The sequence below is a fragment of the Leptidea sinapis genome, chromosome 29 (assembly GCF_905404315.1).
Source record: "Leptidea sinapis chromosome 29, ilLepSina1.1, whole genome shotgun sequence".
In the NCBI taxonomy this organism is placed as follows: Eukaryota; Metazoa; Arthropoda; class Insecta; order Lepidoptera; family Pieridae; genus Leptidea; species Leptidea sinapis.
The window spans coordinates 6,844,002-6,867,817 of record NC_066293.1 but is presented as its reverse complement, the minus strand read 5'-3'; the positions used below and the strand labels follow the sequence as shown (position 1 = coordinate 6,867,817).

The 23,816-nt window shown below is 35.7% G+C and overlaps 1 protein-coding gene across 1 annotated transcript in view; it reads right to left on the bottom strand.

Moving 5' to 3' along the window:
* Positions 1-1,761: 1,761 nt before the first annotated feature.
* The window catches only part of LOC126973348 (kinesin-like protein KIF3A), a 48,856-nt gene continuing 26,801 nt past the window's right edge, over positions 1,762-23,816 (bottom strand). Inside the window, exons 4-14 of the mRNA XM_050820576.1 lie at positions 22,217-22,347; positions 20,823-21,022; positions 19,584-19,781; positions 17,359-17,489; positions 16,600-16,652; positions 15,390-15,517; positions 12,737-12,813; positions 10,917-11,097; positions 10,283-10,519; positions 5,599-5,721; positions 1,762-3,452 (exon numbers count right to left, since the gene is read on the bottom strand). Coding sequence (XP_050676533.1) covers positions 3,327-3,452; positions 5,599-5,721; positions 10,283-10,519; positions 10,917-11,097; positions 12,737-12,813; positions 15,390-15,517; positions 16,600-16,652; positions 17,359-17,489; positions 19,584-19,781; positions 20,823-21,022; positions 22,217-22,347 — 1,585 coding nt within the window. The 3' untranslated portion in view covers positions 1,762-3,326. The remainder of the gene's footprint in view (positions 3,453-5,598; positions 5,722-10,282; positions 10,520-10,916; positions 11,098-12,736; positions 12,814-15,389; positions 15,518-16,599; positions 16,653-17,358; positions 17,490-19,583; positions 19,782-20,822; positions 21,023-22,216; positions 22,348-23,816) is intronic.

Here is a 23,816-nt window from a genome sequence, read left to right as displayed (position 1 = left end):
ATAAATAAAACAGACTATTAAATTAAGTAAGGTCTAATCAAAAAAAATCAAAGGAAAAGCATAAAAAGACTTGTTTTTTAATTAAAGTATGATAAATTTGTTCACCATTGTTCTCTAATTGATCTTTATCAACTTTTATGTACACTTTGATCCATTTATCGAAAAAGTTCGTACATTGAGTGTCAAAAAATGCACTGCACATAAGGGTGGTGTGAAACATCAATAATTTTTTAAAATATATAAAGTGAGGTGAGGCGCCAGATTTAAGTTATGGTTCACAAGGGAAGCGTGGGTTCCAACTGTATACTCGTCACATATTATTTTGTGAAAAAAAAAAATATCACTTGCATCTTGTTATTTTTTAATTAATGATTATACAAATACCTACAGTTATCGCACGAGTTAAATACAGTCGGGGCCTGAGGCAAAGAGCGGAAGCATCTCCCCCCGCTTTCCGCATGCCTCGCCTCGCGCGCCTGCAATGTAGTGATGTGCCATGCTTACCGTGCTATCGCGATAATACTGTAGTTGCGATCCCGTGTTATTTTTTGATTTTAATAATCACTGATCCGTCATACCGAGTCCATCAGGTTCTGTTCCAAATAAAAAAAACGAGATTTTATTCATCGCCAGACACGAGAAATGGCGAAAAATGTCTTAGACATGTGTTGGAGAAAGGCAGAACAAAAATTGATTGATTATTAGCTTAGCAAAAATAATGAAAAAAAAATATTGTCCATATACATACTCACGATGATGGTCATCAAATTAGGTCGCAGCACTATCACAGTCCAATACTCTGCATTCAACTGTATAATATGTCTCAAGAGTCAATTTATATCTCGAAAATTAAAGAAAATCATAAAGGACATATGGTGTTCCAGATTCGCCTCAGGATGCCCGATCCCTGACCCTCTAATACGTAGGTCACACTAAAAGTTTAAAGTAACATAAAAAAAACAACATGTTATAACCAAATATTATGTTTATTACTTTTCAAAATACACTCCTTTACATTTTAAACATATTTTTTAAACTATTTTTCAAAACAGGAGGACTACAGATCTGAAGGCATGTTTTCTACGTGCTGATTGAACGCTATCACTGCCTCTTCGGAATTGGTAAAAGTGAATCCTCTCATCAAATCTTTGATTTTGAGTAAAATAAAGAAATCACAGGGTGCTAGGTCGGGGCTATGTGCAGGATGGGTGACGAGTTGTACTTTTTCGGAAGCTAAAAATTACTTGGTTTTGTTGGCCGTGTGTGAAGAAGCGTTATCATGATGCAGGAGAACGCGGCTTTTTGATCGTCTTTCGCGAACTTTTTTTAACACTAAAGAAATGGTAAAATACCACTCGAAATTAACACTCTCTTGATCTTCAAGTGGAATTGTGCAGTCCATCATGCAGATCCAATCAGCCGTTCGCCTCTCAAATTCAGCAAACCATCGCTCACGGTGCTCAAGCAAAGTGCTTCTCTCCCAAAAGCATTGAAGAGAACTTCAAATCATAAAAAATCATCATTCTTTTCGACTTAATTCCCTGTAGCACTTTGATGTGTGAAAAAAACTTTTGACAAATGATTTCCCGCCAATTGTTTTTTTATTACTAAGAACGTTTCAAAAATATAACATTCGAAATTCAAATAGTTCCAATTAGCTAGAAGTGCAAAACTTTTAGTGTGCCCCATACAGTGTCAATAGACTCAATATATAGGTCGCTTCACACGACAACTTCACAAAATATACAAATAAAACTCAACTGAATACAAAAGTTTTATTTCTAAAATACTGCAGAAATATCACAAGCGTGCAAAACAAAGATACAAAAGCACACATTTAAAAACGGCTAAATGAATACAAAAAAAAACTTAAAATAACAATATTATTTTTAAATAATTGATACATTTCGTTAATTATCATGTTACACCGAAAATGTAGAATGGAGGTTGTCATCTTGACACCTTAATTATGAATACAACAGGTTTTAAGGGTGTGTTCCGATATGCACTGCGAGCACTGCACAGTGCTATCACTGTAGAAAAATTCGTTCCGTTATGGACTGCCATTATAGTGCCGCAGTACCCTAGGGAAATATATGACGTCATAAATCGCCGCCATATTCTACTGTGAGCACTGGCGTTTTCGAGGTAAGGTACTCGCAGTACTTTGATCACGTGAGCAGTAAAAACCACTCGAGTGCCTAAAATATTAATTAAAATTTTTTAATTAGACGGTACTCCAACAAAAGTTTTTTTTTATGAACTAGAAAACTTTAATACACTCATCTGAATGCTGCGTCAAAAAATGCGGATGACAGTATACCGGATTGCGTTCCGTTTTAAATAGTAACCAGTATAACTGGCTATAAAGGATCGGCTTGACAGTATACTAAATTGACGTCACACTGTATCGGTCGCAGTGCATATCGGAACACACCCTAAATTCGTTGATTACTCAAATTTGACGTTTGTCATTGTCAAAGTCACCCAAATTATCAAACGAGTAAAATAAATTTAAGGCTTGCGACTTCTCAATGATATTAATTAAAGATTTGTTAATCATGTCGAGTTAAAATTATAATTGTTTACTAAATTTTAATACTGTTACAATCCCGGCAAAATTTCTACAATCATTTAGACAAATTGGATGATAATAAAGCAGTTTACAAACAAAACGCCATTTTGGGCACATAAACTACTATTTATAAATCAGTATTAATGTCATTTTAGTCTTTTATCTTTTTTTAATGATTCATTAAATTATGACTAGCATTATTAATATTGAGATCTTTTATCATAAAAATATGTAAACTCATACAGGAATGTTATTCTACTAAATTTAAGCACATAATACATATATAAAAGCAATCATTCTTTAAAAAATAAGTAAGTGTTTAGATATAATAGTAAATATAAAGAATAAAAAAAATTATACTTGAGTCGCGGATCAAAGAGAATTTCGGTTATTGACCTATTAATATTCATATCCCTCGTTCTTTCTGTTTGACTCACAAATCTCACACTTATTAAGAAAATATTGTTATTCATATATGGTCTAAAATATAGGTATGCTCGTGACCAAATTAAGTATTAAAGTTCCAATGTGAAGACTATTATTGTTTGAGTATAACTTAAGTAGAAAGCATTGAGGTCAATGACCTGCATTATGATGCTTCGTAACCAATTAAAGATTTAAGTTCGATTGTCGATACAAAAATATTTATTATAAGCCTATTATATATATATAAATTATTAGTTTGTTACGACTTAGGTAGTAGGGGTTTGTAATCTGTTTGCTCCGTGACCAAGTAAGTAAAGTTTGTGTTTTAGTGTCGCTGCCGTAGGGCAGTGTGCGGTCTGGGGACAGTGGACAAGGGCCGCGCCCGTCGAGTGCTACTCCGACCCAGTGATGAATAGGACATGTACCGATCTGACAGGTCCGGGGGTTCAATCTGAAACATACATATTTTATTTTTTATTATTTATATTACCTACCAGTGAGAGGCTCCTTTGCACATGATGCCGGCTAGATTATGGGTACCACAATGGCGCCTATTTCTGCCGCCGTGAAGCAGTAATGTGTAATCATTACTGTGTTTCGGACTGAAGGGCGCCGTAACTAGTGAAATTATTGGGCAAATGAGATTTAACGCCTTGTCTCAAGGTGACGACCGCAGTTATAGTGAATTATTGGGGTTTTTCAAGAATCCTGAGGGGCACTGCATTGTAATGGGCAGGGCTTATGAATAACCATCTGATGAACGTGTTTGGATATAATTGTTAATAAAATGTTGGGACAACTCGAGCAGGAGCTCGTCTTGTCCCTTATTTTCATAAAAAAAACCTAATTGAAGTAATAACTTCTCATGAAAGGGTAAACCGCTTCGTAACGTAACGCGTTACGGCGCCAGTCTGTCTGGCTTCCCTTTCTCTCACGCATACGACAGCGGTAGGCAGGCTCCTCCTCTCTCACTCTAACCAATTGTTACTTCTATAGAATCAAATAATGATACTAAAAATGTACTTACACAAGAATTTTAACTAAGAATAAAATATATTTTATAATCAATTAAAGGTTTTATTAATAAATAACTTTTCCTTACATTACTAAATTAAAATACATAAAATTAAAGTAATAACCTAAGCTTTTCTCAAGTTAAACAATTTCAATATTAAATAGTTTAAATAAAATTCGTTCACCCAACCGAACCCACACTTTGAACCCACTTTTTTTTAAAGTTCTAGTTGAATAACAAGAAAATTGTATATTTCATTTCCTTCGTTTATTCATTAATAATTATAATTACAAACATTGCTTCCTGATGCCTAATATAAAAAGTACAATGTTTTATATCATAAGTAAAACAAAGAGACACCTATAATGTATTTATTCCATTGGATGGCTCACTAAGAAAGTGTGCAGAGCCAACCAATGATTTCCGTCTGTGATTGATGTTAATAATGTAAAAAAAAAATTAAAATATTTAATATTAGCTGATGCCCGCGACTTCATCCGCGTAGATTAAGGGTTTTTATAAGCAAGTTTATCATCTCAAGGCCTATTCCAGTTCCGGTTCCCATTTTCGCTCCCGTTCCCAACATATTATATGATTCATATTTCGAGGTATATACTATTGGTATAGCCATAATAGCTCATCGTCTTGAATTGCAATTTTTCACATATCCCGCGGGAACCATGGATTTTACATTGATGAAATCTTTTTCCAGGGTCTAGTTTGCCGCTATACCAAATTTCATCAAAATCGGTTCAGTAGCTCCGGCGTTAAAGCGTAACAAACAAACCCACATTCACATTTATAATATTAGTTGGGATGAATAATGATTAAAGTAATTCAGCAGAAAGTCACTTGTCATGACTCAAAAATAATGAAGAACATCTTTTGGATAGATATATTATTGTAATGATAATATAAAAAAAAATAAGTTTCATGCGCCCGTTCTTCTCAAGTAAGAGCCATACATTTTCGAATAGGTTTTACATCCTATTTTGAAAAAAATATATTATTATTATCCTATCCTCATCCTATAATTTGAATAATTGTCGGGGACCCAGTGCTCTGTGAACGGCTGGATCACTTGGCGTTGCGTAGAGACGTCGCTTCATTGTGTGTCTTCTACCGAATTTATCACGGGGAGTGTTCCGAAGAGCTGTTTAACCTGATTCCTGCCGCCAAATTCCACCTTCGCACGACACGCCACAAGTTAGGATATCATCCCCACCATCTGGATGTGTGGCGGTCCTCTACAGTGCGGTTTTCAAGGAGCTTTCTTCCACATACTACAAAGCTGTGGAATGAGCTTCCTAGTGCGGTGTTTCCGGGACGCTACAACATGGGTACCTTCAAAAAAAGCGCGTACACCTTCCTTAAAAGCCGGCAACGCTCTTGTGATTCCTCTGGTGTTGCAAGAGAATGGACGGCGGTGATCACTTAACAACAGGTGACCCGTACGCTAGTTTGACCTCCTATTCCATAAAAAAAAGAGGATTTAAAGCATGGGTGTAGATAAAACGAATTATTTGTTTCCCTCGAGTTTCTTTATATTGAGTTTGCACTGTAGTTAGCATTTGATACGTACGTGGGTCTGCTTCCGTTCGGCGTGCGATATGTGCGGCGCCATATTGTTTCCGGTGTACGCCACGCACTTGACTTGCCACTCGCCCAATTGTTCATTCCAGTGCACGTACTGGTCTATCAGCGACTGAAAATTTATACGATATTATAAATTAGTATACAATGATATACAAGTTAGTCATTATACACGAGGCTGTGGGTTACAATAATCGTAAATTAGCCCAATCAAATCAAAACAATTGATTGAAAGTAGGTATATACAATGCACTTTTCCACGTCATAAAATATACAATAGAATAATTTAATATATTATCGTAAAAATATAAATGTAACAATATAAAATATAAATGTAACAATAATAACAATATAAAATATAAATGTAACAATAATAACAACATAAAATATAAATGTAACAATAATAACAATATAAAATATAAATGTAACAATAATAACAATATAAAATATAAATGTAACAATAATAACAATATAAAATATAAATGTAACAATAATAACAATATAAAATATAAATGTAACAATAATAACAATATAAAATATAAATGTAACAATAATAACAATATAAAATATAAATGTAACAATAATAACAATATAAAATATAAATGTAACAATAATAACAACATAAAATATAAATGTAACAATAATAACAACATAAAATATAAATGTAACAATAATAACAATATAAAATATAAATGTAACAATAATAACAATATAAAATATAAATGTAACAATAATAACAATATAAAATATAAATGTAACAATAATAACAATATAAAATATAAATGTAACAATAATAACAATATAAAATATAAATGTAACAATAATAACAACATAAAATATAAATGTAACAATAATAACAACATAAAATATAAATGTAACAATAATAACAATATAAAATATAAATGTAACAATAATAACAACATAAAATATAAATGTAACAATAATAACAACATAAAATATAAATGTAACAATAATAACAATATAAAATATAAATGTAACAATAATAACAACATAAAATATAAATGTAACAATAATAACAATATAAAATATAAATGTAACAATAATAACAATATAAAATATAAATGTAACAATAATAACAATATAAAATATAAATGTAACAATAATAACAATATAAAATATAAATGTAACAATAATAACAACATAAAATATAAATGTAACAATAATAACAATATAAAATATAAATGTAACAATAATAACAACATAAAATATAAATGTAACAATAATAACAATATAAAATATAAATGTAACAATAATAACAATATAAAATATAAATGTAACAATAATAACAATATAAAATATAAATGTAACAATAATAACAATATAAAATATAAATGTAACAATAATAACAATATAAAATATAAATGTAACAATAATAACAATATAAAATATAAATGTAACAATAATAACAATATAAAATATAAATGTAACAATAATAACAATATAAAATATAAATGTAACAATAATAACAATATAAAATATAAATGTAACAATAATAACAATATAAAATATAAATGTAACAATAATAACAATATAAAATATAAATGTAACAATAATAACAACATAAAATATAAATGTAACAATAATAACAACATAAAATATAAATGTCATCGATGGTATTGTACATAATATAATACCTGTTACCTATCATCTATTTACTTTGTTTTGTCACTCTAAATTACAATTAGTGTTCCAAATAATTTTGTCATTTAAATATTCTTCTATCTTATAATACGCATTTTGTGATAGTATGCGCTTAATAACAAACTTAAACTTATTTTCACTAAGACTTATAATATTTTCAGGTAATTTATTATAACATTTAATACATAGGCCCATAAAAGAATTATTAACTTTAGACAATCTGTACTTTGGACATGCTAGTTTAACGAGAAACAAATATAATCACAATTTCTATCAAAATTTTTAATATTTCTTCGGGCATACATAATATTTTTAAATATTTATTGTCCAGGCACCGTCATTATATTTATTTTTTTTGAAAAGTTCTCTCAATGTAGTGAACTTAGTAGCCTAGTATCTAAACTATCTGAACTTGTTGCTCACAAGTTTCATACGAATTTTTTGTTAACAACAAACATGTATTTAGTATGTAGTTAGCACACTTATTTATTTTATTTACACTAATATAAACACAGTATAATACAAAAACAATAACATTCAAATGGTAAATGATGCCTCAATTATAGGCGAAAATGACATGCTATTCAATTAAATTAAGCCACAAAAAAAAAACTATAATATATTATATATCTACGAATACAATCTTAATATAAATTTACACAAAATATTATCGAAAAATAACGATTGAGGTCATCCCTCCCTTGAAAGAACCGTTTTAATATATTTTTTAAATTTGTGTAAGTTGTGATCAAATATGTCGACTTCATCGCGATGACTGTTATATTCCCTGGTAATTCTATTCAAGGGAGAGAAATAGCCTAAATTAGATCCTGCATAATTATGTATCCTATGAACCGAGAACACCCTATCGCACGCATGGTTGCACACAGTATTTCTTCTAACATGCCGGACAAACCTCTGTGGTTTTTGGCCTGTTATATAATAATAAATTGTAATTCTATTTTTCATAATAAATAAAATAATAAATATATACCCTTTCTCTCACTGTCACACACACACAAACCCTCTCCGTCTCATGCATACACACACACATTACCTCTATCCTTTGAAGATTAGAGCTTTATATTCACTGTGTAAAAGTGGAATCCTGGTGACCAGTAAAACAGGTATTTTATTACCTACCACAGGCACCAGCGATCCATGACCAAAACTTTTGTATCCCCTGTATTTTTTAAGCTTTCGTTGTATTGTAATTTTGGTTGTTGGTGAGAAAATAAAGTCATTATTATTAAATTATTATTATTGCATAAATCGTTCAACATATGAAATATATGGGAAACAGAGCGCATTTTTTTGCACACGTCAAACGTAAGGTGATTGATTACATATAGCCATACAGCTTACTTCAAAAATATAATTTTAGTGATAAAATGAATAATATATTTTATAACAAATTAAGTAATGTGAATTATAAATAATTTGACAATAATAAACGTTTTGTCGCCTTAATTAGGGAAATATTTATTTATTCCAAAAATGTAAATGGATTTTCAGCGGCATAAAACCTCTTTGTTGTTACAAATAAAAGCTGTATTATCCGGTTAAATTGAAAATGCTCTCTTTACCTCATATAATTTGCAATTAGGTACTAACTTAAGTTTGTAGAGATAATTCTATTATGCACTAGTGTGTAATATTATCATGCACGTGTGTGTTATAGTTCGATTTAGGGCCCTAAGAACGATGTAATAAGGCTCACTTTACGAACAAGTGTGTTGAAAAATAAATTATTAAATAAATATTAATCATATAATGTACGACCGAAGGTGCCAGAACAATTAAACTGGTGTTCTTCATGTAAAGGCAGCCAGGAGGTGGTATTAAAATTTCTTATGAAAAATTCCTTTTTTTTCTTATTTCATAAAAAATATTTTTGAAGTGAAACTTCTTTATCAACGTATGAGAGAAATTTTATAGCAAATCGTCACGATTTTCCACGGTTACGCGCCATCTTGTTTTTATTTTAAGTGCCACTGACAACTAACTGACAACTCTGTCATTTAAAGTTTATTAAATACACTGTCTATTTTGAAGTGAAACTTCTTTATCGACTTATTTAGTAATATCGACTAGCAGAATTAAAAAAAAAAAAAGAAATTAGTCACATTTTTCTGGTACGCTCGACGTCTTAGAATAGTCAATATTCTAAACTCTATGATAGATCATTTATACGTCTAGATAGACTATGACAGCGGTGAAAACGTTGAAAAAATTGAATCTAGAGTTAGCCTCTATTTTGAGGAATGAACGCACATTACCACAAACTGTCATACAAATCATCGCGAGTGTAAGACGTAGCTTGTCACGCACACTAAAGTATTAAGCCTGGCCTGTTTTTATCGGTATCTTACAGCTAGAGACTCTATCTAGATGTATAAGTGATATAAGATTTTTATGATGATTACAATCTTAATAAAAATTAGTACTTGCTAAATTCAATGAATTTATACTTTTTCTGCAGATACTTAGTGATTGCAAGTTTCACTTATTTCGTGTGTACACACTGACCTGTATAAATACCACTGGACAGGCTGTTCAATATGTTTGACAGAAAATCTTTTGTGCCTATTTAAAGCGCCACTCGCGAGCGTACAGAGAACTAATTTTGACGTATAACACACATGGCTGCGGGTACAATACTCTGAAGTATTTTTGTATTTTGAATGAATTTCTGTCTATTTCCGTGTTATTTATTCTTCAGGAATCAACGTAATAAAGTACACATTTTTTTGTAAATAGTTTTCCTATCGATATTTGTTTAGCTGAGGCTGTCAATACTGGTTTTAGTACCGCAGACTCTCGCTACATGGCAAACAGCGCCAAAATGGCGAATATCAAACAGGCACAAAAGCACTTTGACAGCCGCCAGTCCAGTGATATATAGTAGAGGTCAGTGTGTGTAGGTACACTATTACACACACCCTTTTTTTATACAACAGTCAATCTAGTTATATCAATCTCTTCACATTCACAGCTCGAGTAATTATTACCTGATATTCCTTCGGTATATATGACTCCAGCACCAAGTCAGCAAGCTGCAACTCCCGTTTGAGAGCTCTGATGCCGTCCAGGATGCCTTCCATCTCCCTCTGTTGTTCCCTCTGCTGGTCAGCGAGTTCTGCTTTGGCAGAGTTCAGCAGTTGAACAGCGCGTTTCAGTTTGCGGGTCTTTGCTGCGTTTTCTTCTTGCAGACTTGAGTAGCGCTCTTCTAGATCCAAACGTTCAGCCTAAAATTTATCCTTATACTAGATAATCTTGTTTTAAACTAGAGACGAGACGAGCAGGACGTTCAGCTGATGGTAATTGATACGCCCTACCCATAACAATGCAGTGCCGCTCAGGATTCTTGAAAAACCCAAAAATTCTGAGCGGCACTACAATTGCGCTCGGCACCTTAAACATTAGAGGTTAAGTCTCATTTGCCCAGTAATTTCACTAGCTGCGGCGCCCTTCAGACCGAAACACAGTAATGCTTACACATTACTGCTTCACGGCAGAAATAGGCGCCGTTGTGATACCCATAATCTAGCCGGCTTCCTGTGCAAAGGAGCCTCCCACTGGTAAATTACATCACACGTTAAGAGGGCCCTCCCTCTTAACGTGTGATAAACTCCCTAGTTTTACCTCTTTTTTTTGCAAGTCTTGTTGGAGCTGAAGTTCAATGAGCTTCCTTTGATCCAACTCTTTGGTCGCCTGTTCCAGTAACAGTCTCTGGGTGTCAGCCTTGTCCAGAAGGTTCTCTCCACCGACCAGCACCTTCGACTCCAACCGCTGCAGCTTGTCTTTCAACTCCTCTTGTTGTTTTCTGAAATTATTTTAAAGATGAGAAATTATTATATCATGAAGTATATTGGTTTCAAGTAGTACTTATTCATTAATGCTAAAATCTAAATAATTTCGTATTTTTAAAGTGATATCCGTCGCTTCCAGGATTAAATATACAAATTAAATTTGTAACCAAAATTTACAAACGATGCGACACTCAAACCCGCGACCTCGGTTAACCAACTGAGCTAAATGTTCAAGTAACGCATCGATCGCAGGTTGTGGATCCATCAACATTCTACAGGATCTACTTTACAGTTGATAACCTGCTCAACCCCAATATATTAATAAAAAGAATTCCAACAAAGCCAAAATTGCGAATGGAATAGGACGAGATGGGTACGAAGAGAATCAAGCGACATTCAGGAGTTGCTTGAATCGCAAGATGAAGATTTGACTGAAATCGACTTGGAGGAAACGTTACAGCCCATTGAAGAAGACGCTTCAAAAAGCACTGGAAATGTAAAATTAAATAAAATTCTGAAAATTTTTAGTAAAGGCTTAAAAATGAAAAATGGCAAATGAGCTTTGTGATTTCTTTATGAAAATTTATCCGTCTATTGAACGAAGTCTTATTTTAAAGAGGCAAATTGCTAATGCCAGTGCTGGATATCAGTTTGAACTAAAGGGCCTTTTAAAAACTGTCAAGCAAGAAAAAAATACAAAATTCTTTAAACCGTTGCCTAAGCCTGAAGATAATAATTAATAAGCATGGTCAAAAGCTTCAATTAAATTGTTTTTTATATGTTTGTTTTTTATTTTGTCACCTAGGAACGTATCCCTTATAATCCCATATAAATTACCATTCCGTATTCACGGTTTCTGTATTCGCGGCATATTTACGGAACATATACCCCGCGAATAAAAGATGTTGCTACACTTATGATTAGCACGGCTCCAACTGTAAAAGTTAGGGGTATTTTTGTGATTTTTTTTCGCAGTATCTATTAAAAAGAAAAAAATAATTTTCTTCTCATATTTCGTAGATATACAATTATCTTTTGTATAAATGTAAGCTTTATATAAACCGTCAAGAAATGGTTCAATTATGCGCTACTTGAGCGATTTCTTGGGATAGCGGCCTTAAAGAGTAAAAGAGTAACTTTCGACATTAATAAGTATCATTTCCTTGACCTAGATCGTAGGTTCTCAACGTGGGCGATAACGCCCCCTTGTGGGCGGTTGAGACTTTCGGGGGGGCAGTAGAAGACCCAGAGAAAATTAGGGGGCATTTGGATGGCGCAGATGGGGCATGGGTATATTAAAAAATATAGTCTAAAAAGGCAAAAAATACACGAAAATACTCTAGAAAAAAACATATTCTCAAAGTGGGCGGTGAGCAAAATAAGGTTGAGAAACTATGAATAGTGATTTTGACTTGATTCTTAATAATACAATTCTTAGATAAGTTGTAAGTCTAGATAGAGCCTCATGCTGTTAGACAACCGATGAAAACAGGCCAGGTTTAATACTTTAGTGTGCGTGACAAGCTACGTCTTACACTCGCGATTTGTATGTCACTTTGTGTTAGTGTGTGTGCTTTTCTCAAAAGAGAGGTTAATAGTTTTCGACGTTTTCACCGCTGTCACAGTTCATCTACTCTACAAATGGATACATACTTGGTCCTCTGCAGTTCAGCCTTCTTCTCCTCGAGGACTTTTCGTGCCTGGTGTGCTTTCTCTTTGTTCAGTTGCTCCTGAAAACATACAACTACATTAATAATAAGAACAAATTCAATATGTTAATTTTAAATTTGTCGATATCGTTATTCATTTCCAAATTCAAATATTTTTATTCAAAACGGGATTTTAAGTCAAGGTATTTTTTTATTGAAGTAGGCGTTACTTTCCGGAAATCCATAATTATACAAATGATTTGAGTTTTCTTTAGTGTAAATTCCGGCCAGATTTTGGCGAGACAACACGTCCTGAGGATGCCTCGTGTAGAGGCGAAACACGTGTCGAATTGTTTAAAGACAAATATTGGCGGAATTAACACTAAAACACTAAAATCATTTGTATAGTCAAGGTATTGTCAAACATAGAAGCGAACCGAACCGAACTGAAAGCGAAATGCGAACCGAAGTGGAGACGTCAAACTACAAAGTAGGCGCAGCGAACCGAAAGCGAAGCGTTGCGGCACGACATTCGAGTCAAAGATTTGTAAATAAACACAACCTTCGCTCTTACTTCGCGTCTCGCATTCGCTGTCTGTTTTAGTGTTGAGTAGGACATACAATAGGCGGTACATTTGTCCCGTACATGACGTCAAAATGTAAGAGCGGCTCGAAATTTAAAATTGTACTACTTCAAATTATATGTCGCGGTAGACGCGTGACGCGCTCTCACTACTCAACTACTCAGTAGTCAGTACTCACTCTGTAACACTATAGTGTGTAGTTGTGTGCTGTGAGAGAGTGAGGGAGCGAGTGGCATGCTACAAAACAATTAAAACAAATGCACAATAAATAACGATAAATTAAATTTTGTTAAATGGAATATCTTATTTTTTGTAATACATTAAAATCACAGTTTATTAAATAAAATTTTAATTTGTTCTTTAAAATTTTATTTTTTTTATTTACCTACATAATAACATTATTATGTCGTTCGTTCCGACTGCAATAACATCAAATGTCATATTTGTACTCGTAACTTCAAAAGTGTCGCTTCGCTTCAGTACGCCTCGCCTCATTTAAAGTAGGACATTGTACTGCCTCAGTGCAAAAAAGAGGCTACTCTTACAAACTCATTTTCAAATCGTGTCCTACCCATCACTAGTCTGTTTGACGTCGGTCATACAAAGCCAGCTAAAACATCTATCTCGCTCTCGCCTCGCTTCGCGCGCTCGCATTTCGGTTCGCCACGAATTCGGTTTTCGTTCGCTTTTCTATGTGACCAGATTCAAACGATACTATACATAACAACATGAAAACGTAGTATTTTCTTTGATAAACGCGAGTGTTACACATTTAAAGGATTAAAACGCGTGTAACTGTAACGGTTTTACATTTGATGTTTCCGTAAAAGTTACATTTTTATTTTAGTTAACCCGACGTTTCAAGACCTTTCCAGACCTCGTTTTCAGGGGGACTGTAGATGAAGTGAGTCAAAGATAGTATTTGTCATTATGAAGTTTAGCGCCATTTATTTCCTCGGAAATATCTTATACGGAAACATCTAACGTAAAACCGTTTTTTTTTTAATGAAAATAAGGGACGAGACGAGCAGGACGTTCAGCTGATGGTAAATGATACGCCCTACCCATTACAATGCAGTGCCGCTCAGGATTCTTGAAAAACCCAAAAAATCTGAGCGGCACTACAATTGCGCTCGTCACCTTGAGACATAAGATGTTAAGTCTCGTTTGCCCAGTAATTTCACTAGCTACGGCGCCCTTCAGACCGAAACACAGTAATGTTTACACATTACTGCTTCACGGCAGAAATAGGCGCCGTTGTGGTACCCATAATCTACCGTTACAATTTCACGCGTTTTAATCCTTTAAAAGTGTTTTATTTCAACATGAAAACGCTTCGACACGCTTTCGGTTCACTGTCTGTTTGACAATAGCTTTATCGAACGTCAAAAACCACCCATTCGAAAACTTAAGCGAAACTCTCTGAGAAAAAAGCGATTCACTCGATTGTATGAAACGTGCAGTCATTGATTGATTGACAGATGACGGCTATAATCTTGTAGAAAACGGAGATAGCCGAAATCCACTACGTTATAAGCAACTGTTCGCTTTCAAATTTAGCCGGCTTATACTTCGGTGCCAATCGAGATATTGTAATTACGATTATTTCAAACTTATGTCAAATTACTGCACGTTTCATACTAAACTAAATTTCAATTTTTAGACCTCAGACTATGTGAAGTTTTACTAAAATGACCCGTTTGTAGGGTCCTGTATTTTTTATAAAAATAAGGGACGAGACGAGCAGGACGTTCAGCTGATGGTAATTGATATGCCCTGCCCACTACAATGCAGTGCCGCTCAGGATTATTCAAAAACCCGAAAATTCCGAGTGGCACTACAACTGCGCTCGTCACCTTGAGACATGAGCTGTCAAGTCTCATTTGCCCAGTAATTCCACCAGCTACGGCGTCTTTCAGACCGAAACCCACTAATGCTTACACATTACTGCTTCACAGCAGAAATAGGCACCGTTGTGGTACCCATAATCTAGCCGGCATCCGGTGCAAAGGAGTCTCCCACTGTTCTGAACTTCTGGAAGTAGCTGGGCTGGTTGGAATCACTTCAACTTACCTTTTCTTCTCTTTTGATCTTTCGGCGCATCTTCTTCACTTCAGGGTCGAGCGAGTCCACTTCATCATCAGTGAGCGATATATCCGTCTCTTCTGAGAGTTCTTCTGCGTCGAATTCTTCCTCTACATCTGTTGAGTTAGATAATTCGATAACTCGCGACTTATAAAATTATAAATATTAATAATTAACCTTTTTTATGGAAAAGGAGGACAAACGAGCATACGGGTCACTAGGTATAGAGTGATCACCGCCGCCCATATTCTCTTGCAACGCCAGAGGAATCACAGGAGCGTTGCCGGTCTTTAATGAAGGTGTACGCGCTTTTTTGAAGGTACCCATGTCGTATTGTCCCGGAAACACTGCACAAGGAAGCTTATTCCACAACTTGTTCGAACGTGGAAGAAAGCTCGTTGAAAACCGCACTGTGGAGGAACGCCACACATCCAGATGGTGGGGTTGATATCTTAATTTCTGGCGTGTTGCATAATCATGTAGTTAACAATATTTGTTTTTTAAATATTGCAGCTATTTTTCTGTTTTTTATCATATGTGCGGTGCGGGTGCGTTCGAGATCGGGCGCCGGTAGAACGCCGCCGCGACGCCGAGCAGTTGGCAGGCAGTCACGGAAGAGCTATCGAGCGAGGCGGTTGTGTCTCACGCGCATGCTCAACTCAACGTTATTACGAAATCATAAGGCTTTGTGAAGTGTACCGACCATTAAGATTGTAACGTTTGTTGCTTATAATGATAGCGTGTGCTTATTACACTACGTTTTACTTGCTGTCGTGTACAACGCCCACAAAGATGAAGAATCCGGAGATCGTGACCGGCCATGCACCGTCATATATATATATACTAGCTGACCCAGCAAACGTTGTATTGCCGATATTAAAATCGCGATACAAAAGTAACTGTTGATCGTAGATGGGTGAAAATGTGAAGCTGTATGTATTTTTTAATGCTGACTCATAATCAAACAAATTTAATAAAAATGTCAAAAAAATTAAAAAAAAAATTCGTGTGGACCACTCTTAACATTTAGGGGTATGAAAAATAGATGTTGTCCGATTCTCAGACCTACCCAATATGCACTCAAAATTTCATGAGAAACGGTCATGCCGTTTCGAAGGAGTTTAACTACAAACATCGCGACATGGGAATTTTATATATTAATAACATATATATTAGTTACACGTAGTTCTTCACTTACCTATAGTTGTTTCCTCCAATTGTTTCTTCAACTGATCTATTTCTTGTTGGAATCTGAAACAAACGGATTATAAGGAAATACTTGGGACCTGGCGCTGATTTCGTATCTATTTATAGTCTTAAAAGGGAAGGTGCATAATGCGGATATATTGGGCAGACTGCATTTTGCTGTTCCGTACAATAAAATCTTTCCTCTTTATAATATTAGTATACAAATAATGTTTTCACACAATTCTCGGGTACTCCAGAAAACCAACGCTGTGATATGTTACAGCATTAAGCTGAGGAGGAAGCCTTTTACAGTTTATGTTTTTTTTTTCTTTAATATAGTTTCATTTTGTAAAATATTTTGAACAAAAAAAAAATTGTTCTATTCTATTCTAAAAGCAAAAAGCACGTTTAACATGTTAAGTACTAGTTTAGGCAATGCGTGAACTAACCCGGTAAGAAGTGCGCCGCGCTAGGTTCACTGTTAAAGTAGTAGTTTAGGCAATGCGTGAACTAACCGGGTAAAAAGTGCGTCTCCCAGTTCACTGTAAAGTAGTAGTTTAGGTAATGCGTGAACTAACCGGGTAATAAGTGCGCCGCCCGGTTCACTGTTAAAGTACTAGTTTAGGCAATGCGTGAACTAACCGGGTAAAAAGTGCGTCTCCCAGTTCACTGTAAAGTAGTAGTTTAGGTAATGCGTGAACTAACCGGGTAATAAGTGCGCCGCCCGGTTCACTGTTAAAGTACTAGTTTAGGCAATGCGTGAACTAACCGGGTAAGGAGTGCGTCGCCCGGTTCACTGTTCACGTGAGTTTTGTTCTCAATATTCTTGGCTCTGTTGGCGTAACGTAGAGTGCTGATCGTCTCTACGTAGTTGGTGTCAGCGGGTCCGATGGTGGCTATCTACAAAATGAAATTAAAAATTGAAAATAGTAAGTGTCTCTATAAACATTTAAAGAGGCTATTGTTAATTTATCTTGGTAAGTCAAACTTGGAAATGGCGCCTATACTTCGGTAGCTCGACGAATTTCTATTTTTAAATTTTATTTATATAATTTAATGACGTTCTATAAGTACATACATTATAGACAAATCACGTCGTATAACAAACAAAGCCGAAATATGGAACATGCCATAAATCATACGATATTAAGCTTTGACTGCTATATCTTACCAGTGGGAGGCTCTTTTGCACAGGAAGCCGGCTAGATTATGGGTACCACAACGGCGCTTATTTCTGCCGTGAAGCATTAATGTGTGAGCATTACTGTGTTTCGGTCTGAAGGGCGCCGTAGCTAGTGAAATTACTGGGCAAATGAGGCTTAACATCTTATGTCTCAAGGTGACGTGCGCAATTGTAGTGCCCTTCAGAATTTTTGGGTTTTTTGAGAATCCTGAGCGGCACTGCATTGTAATGGGCATGGCGTATAAATTACCATCAGCTGAACGTCCAGCGTCCTGCTCGTCTCATCCCTTATTATAAACTACACATTGGCGCATTTAGTCCAGTTATTAATTCTTGATCAAAAAGCAGCAATGTAAAACATTTATTCAGTTCAGAATTGATTCGGACAGTGACAATTGACACACGACTAAGGAGAAACGTGTGCCTACATTGTCTTTGATCTCACTTTTGCCGTTCCGCTATCAGAGTGCGAGTATCTATCATGATATGTCCATATATTATGTGAATAGAACGTCATTAATAATATATATTTAAAATTGTAAACGATATATTGGGGCTACTAGAAACCAGTACTACATTGGCTCATCGCCAGCGAAGCTTATTACTGAGTTAGCTCCATTTAGTGGCAGCACATAAATTGTGCTAACTAGGGTAAAACCCTAGAATTATAGGACAGACTTCACACTTTACCCCAGAATTGTAGGACAGGCTCATACTACACCCCCAAACTTTAAGACAGACAACACATTACCCCAAAATTGTAGCACAGACTGCATACTTTAATCCATATTTGTCACTTTTTACCCCATAATTGTAGGAAATACTGCACACTTGTTCATCAGACATCCAGAATTATTGTAAAACAAGTCTGTTTGGATTAAAGTGTGCAGTCGCAATTTAATCCATAATTGTAGGACGGACTGCACACTTTATACTAGAATTGACTCATGCTATACCCCACAACTTTAAGACTGAACATATTACCGCAGAATTGTAGAACAGCCTGCATACTATACCCCATAATAGGAGGAAAGACTGCAAACTTTAGTCCAGAATTATTGTAAAACAGACTGTACACTTTAACCCATAATTGTAGGACGGACTGCACACTTCACTCCAGAATTGTACGACAGACTGATAATATACCTCATAATTATAGAACAGACTGCACTTTTTACCCCAGATTTGTAAAACAGACTGCACACTTTACCCCAGAATTGTAGAACTAACTGCACACTATTATTATTATTTATTATTATTTGAAGAGGGTGGCTATTTCCTAGTCCTAAAGATTCCTAGTAACACCGCGTCCAAAATTGAACTATTGTGTTCGCCACTCATACTAAAGCTCGTCGTCAAGCCCTGCCGCCTTTACGAACCGCAGTAATTCCTTTAGCGAGTGTTGGAAACACTATCTGGTGGCACGAAGTAGTCGCCAAAGATTGTGTTACGCTTATGCATTAGTGGGCCGCAGTCGCAGAGTAGATGAATAGGCGTTTCATCATCCTCAAGGCAGAATCTGCAAGTTATGTCGTTTTTGATGCCGACCACACTTGAGGTGCTTGTTTAGGCGACAGTGCCCGGTTAGCATCCTAGTGAGTATGCATAGATTTTTCCTGTTCAAAGATAGGGCTTCATTCACATAGCTGCTGTTGAATGCCCTTATCAGTGCTTTAGAGTGCACACTATACCCCACAATTGTAGGAATACATTATCCCAGACTAGCAGGATAGCCTGGACACTTTACCCCAGAACTGCTAGGCTAGGTGACTAAACGTTTCCTCATGCATATATTAGTAGGAGTTACTTACCATTACAGTCTTGGAGTTTCCTCCCAAGGAGTCTTGCAACAACCTCGTCAGTTTGCTATTGCGGTATGGGATGTGGGTGGACTTGCCGTCAACCAATGCAGAGATAACATTGCCCAGGACGGACAATGACTGGTTGATCTTTGTGGCTTCTTTCAGACGAGTTCCAGTTGCTTGAGTTTTGCTTTGACGCTCTGAACCCTGGAGAACGATAAAGATTTTTCCTATATACATTTACTGGATACGTGGAAAAGTTAATGTACTGTTAGCTAGTGCCTTAATATTAAAAATACTACAGAGTTAAAGCACAATACAGTAATAGAACACCAATAACACCAACGATGCGGGACTCGAACCCACGACCTCTGGCGTTCCGTGCTAGTGCTCTAACCAACTGAGCGAACCGTTCGAGTGACGTATCGTTCATAAAATCTTGTATGCTTTGTTTAACTTTCAGGCTGTGGTTTCATCTACACTCACTACAGGATCTACTTTACAGTTGATAACCTGCTCAACCCCAATATTTGCATATTAGGAGATTGACTTGAGGTCAATCTAAACAATTTGTTATGTTTTTAAGGTAATAACCCTCACTTCTAGGATTACACAAATAAAATTTGAAAAACAATATTTTATGAACGATGCGGAGCTCGAACCCATGACCTCTGGCGGTCCGTGCCAGTGCTCTCCCAACTGAGCTAACCGTTCGAGTGACGTATCGTCGTAAAGTCTTGTATGCTTTGTTCAACCCTCAGGTTGTGGCTTCACAAGAATTAGTAATAGTACAGTAGCGTAACTCAGCGGTATCCTTGAAATTTCTACCTACGTCTAGGCGGAGCGCTAGGGTTGGTACATACAAAAAGATTTACCACAAGGACGGCGCAGCGCAGCTAATTTAACTCGGACAGCGACCAGTCGAGGCGGCGTATGGCGTGGCACTCAATAGTTTTATCATCCCAAGATTGCTAAGCGGCCGTTTAAATCGTGTGTATGTGTGCGGCGATTCGAGCATTCTAGTATGAAGTTGAAGTACTGCTTCTATTACTGTTTTGTGGCTAATATCATGCGTGGCTGACTGTTTACGACTTGTCAATCAAAATCGGTCGCTGTAACAATAGATTCGCGCCTATCTTTTGCTATCAGATGATCTTCTAATTAATTAATACACAGCCCATAGTTGACGATACAATATTTAAATAAAAGTAATTATTGCTGTAAAATGCAAGCGATATTGAGCCTTACCGCCAAGTCCACAAGGTGCAATTTGCCCATCTTGACGTGCATCTTGTTGTCAGCGCCCCGCTTACTACTCTCCACGGTGATCGAGAAGATGGCGTGCGATCGCGAGCTCTCAATGTTCATGGCGGTCTCGCCAATATGGCGGTTCTTGTTGCCAACCGCCATTATTTTCTCCAGCTCATCCGCGTTGTGGACCACATAGCCTGAAATTTATGGATTTGACACACTTGTAACAAAATATAATCAATTGAATTTTAAAATCAGTGTCCATTCACACAGACAAATAGTACTATATTGCGGTTATCCATAATTGTAGAAGTGTTGTTGGTTTTCCTAATTGTAAATTCAAAACACAGAAAGAATATAATGTTAACACTGTTGAATAAACAAACTGGTCTCTTCACCATTGTTACGTATCTATCGTGGAAGTAATACGTCACAACAGCCGGCCAATCACAGCGCGCCAATTCATGCGACGTGGGAATAAAAGACCGTATTTCGGTTCATTCAATGATTCAATGCAATCTCTTATCAGACTTCGCCAAGTCAACATCTCCTGGGGTTGACTCGTGTAGAGGCGAAGCACGTGTCGTAAAACTCAAATATATATTGAGGTTGATATTTTAAACTAACTGTGATAATCATAATGCTAACTAATTAATAATAAATTATTATGAACTTTAGTTGTAATATTTTTTTAAATTTTGAATATTGAATGACCTCAGAATGGTAAGAAACTCGTCGGTACCAACACCAATAAATCGTGAGTAAAGCCGATTTATATAAATAATGATAAATAAACAATTTGTTATTTTTAAAGTGATATCCCTCACTTCTCTGATTATAAACGATTCGGGACTCGAACCCTGAAAAACCTCGAAAATTGCATTTTTGCACATTTACTTGAGATGTCGCTCTTTCAAATTCAAAACCATTTGTTTTTTTATGGCTTTGGTCAATTATTGGGGTTGAGAGGGTTATCAACTTTAAAGTTGATGAACACCTGAGAGTTGAACAAGATTTACGAAAATTTACGACCCATGCGTACTCGAACGGTTGGCTCAGTTGGAAAGGACGGAACACAAGCGGTCGTCGCGGTTTCGAGTCCAGCATCGTTCATGAATATTGGTTACAAATTGAATTTGTAAAATCAGTTAAATATCTTTGAGCTATAAAAATATATTATAACAATTCAAGTTTTGAATTTTTGTCAATCGGTCAATAGATTAGAGAATCGCAAATTATGATACGAAGTTAAATTACAGACGGCCTACATATTTACAAGACCATAGTATATTTTTTCTTAATTTTGTTAAGGCTGACATCTGTCTGATCACCCAACCATGATATAACAATTTTAATGATTCCTATTTAGCGGGTCTATGGCAAGTACCAACCTGTGAGATCCTTGACGAACACTCCGATATCTGGGCGCTCCTTGACCTCCAGACTCTGGTGAGGGTTGTTTCCTAGGAGGTCCCGAACCTCCTCGTTGTAAATCTCCAAATATGTCACGCATACCAGGAATCTGTTATACATCACGTACATGTTAGCATCCAAAAGATAAACATAGTGATGATTCAAAAGCGCTTATTTTTAACCGACTTCAAAAAAGGAGGAGGTTCTCAATTCGTCGGTTTTTTTTTATGTTTGTTACCTCAAAACTTTCGACTGGGTGAACCGATTTTGATAATTCTTTTTTTATTTGAAAGCTGGTGCTTCCCGTGTGGTAATGTAATGTTGGTCTGACAATGGCATCCATGAGAAAACCATAAAAGATTTAATTTTACCATTGTCATCCAAGATAGGTTTGTAACTACACACATATTTATAGGTGAGATGTGCTTGATTCGTGAGGAGGCGAGAGCGGGTCGCGGCGGAAGGACACCGATTCCAAAAATAACAATAATCGTAACTAGAATTAGATTTATTAATTAGATTGTATATAAATACGCAATTATTTTAATATTTTATATCTATTGTTTTGGAATAGTGTTTTTGAAGTCGTTTTTAGTTGTTTTTTTGCCAATTTTTTTTTTAGCCTAATTAAAAAGACACAGGCAGTGTTTTACATGCTGTCGTGTTCATCGCCTACATAAAAAAAGGACAACCACGAAAATCCTGTGATGAAGATGTGTGACCGGCCTTGCACCGTATATAGGAAAGGAAGGAATGAAGGAATTCGGCAAATATCTAGCCATAAGCCATCTAGGATACATTTCGCATCGAATGGTGGTTTCATGTCGCTACGATCAGTGGTTTAGGCGTGATTGAGCCTCAAACAAAGACCATTTTCATTTCTCACACTCGTAAAGTAATGTTGTTTTGATCTGATTATTGGGTGGAAAATGCCACTGCCTCCGTAGAGAGGGAAAATTCATACAAATTACTTCCCACCCAACGGCCGGATTAAACTTTGAAAATGGAACTGCTGTCAGCTATGAAGAGTTTTATGTAAAAAAAACTAATCAAAAGAAATGCCATGTGACTTTCTAAACAGCCAGTGTGAACTTAGCGCAAACTTCTTTGAGCGGAATAAACCGCAACAATTACGCGGTAAGTTCCATATTTGAAATTTAAAAAGTCGACATAAATTGGCGGGATACTAATCTGTGCTTAGATAAACAACTAGTTTTATTTTCCTCATATTCAAAATGAAAAGTAGAGTGTTTAACTCGGGTAAAAGTATCAATTCCTACTCGGACTATCGCCGACCACGCTGCGCTCGGGCGTCTAAATACCTCGGGAATTGATTCTTTCCACCCTCGGTTAAAAATCTACTATTTCATTATTATATATAGATATAAACAACTTGAAGCGTAACTTCATGGAATTGTGCATTAGGGTTTTACACGTGATGTATATGTTTGTATGTTTGTTTTCGAGTCATGGATGTTTATATGTATTTACTTATGTATGTTTAAGTATGCATATCGTTGACTTGCAACACTTGCATAGGGTATGCCTAGTTTGGGGCAAGAACGGACGAGTAAAAAA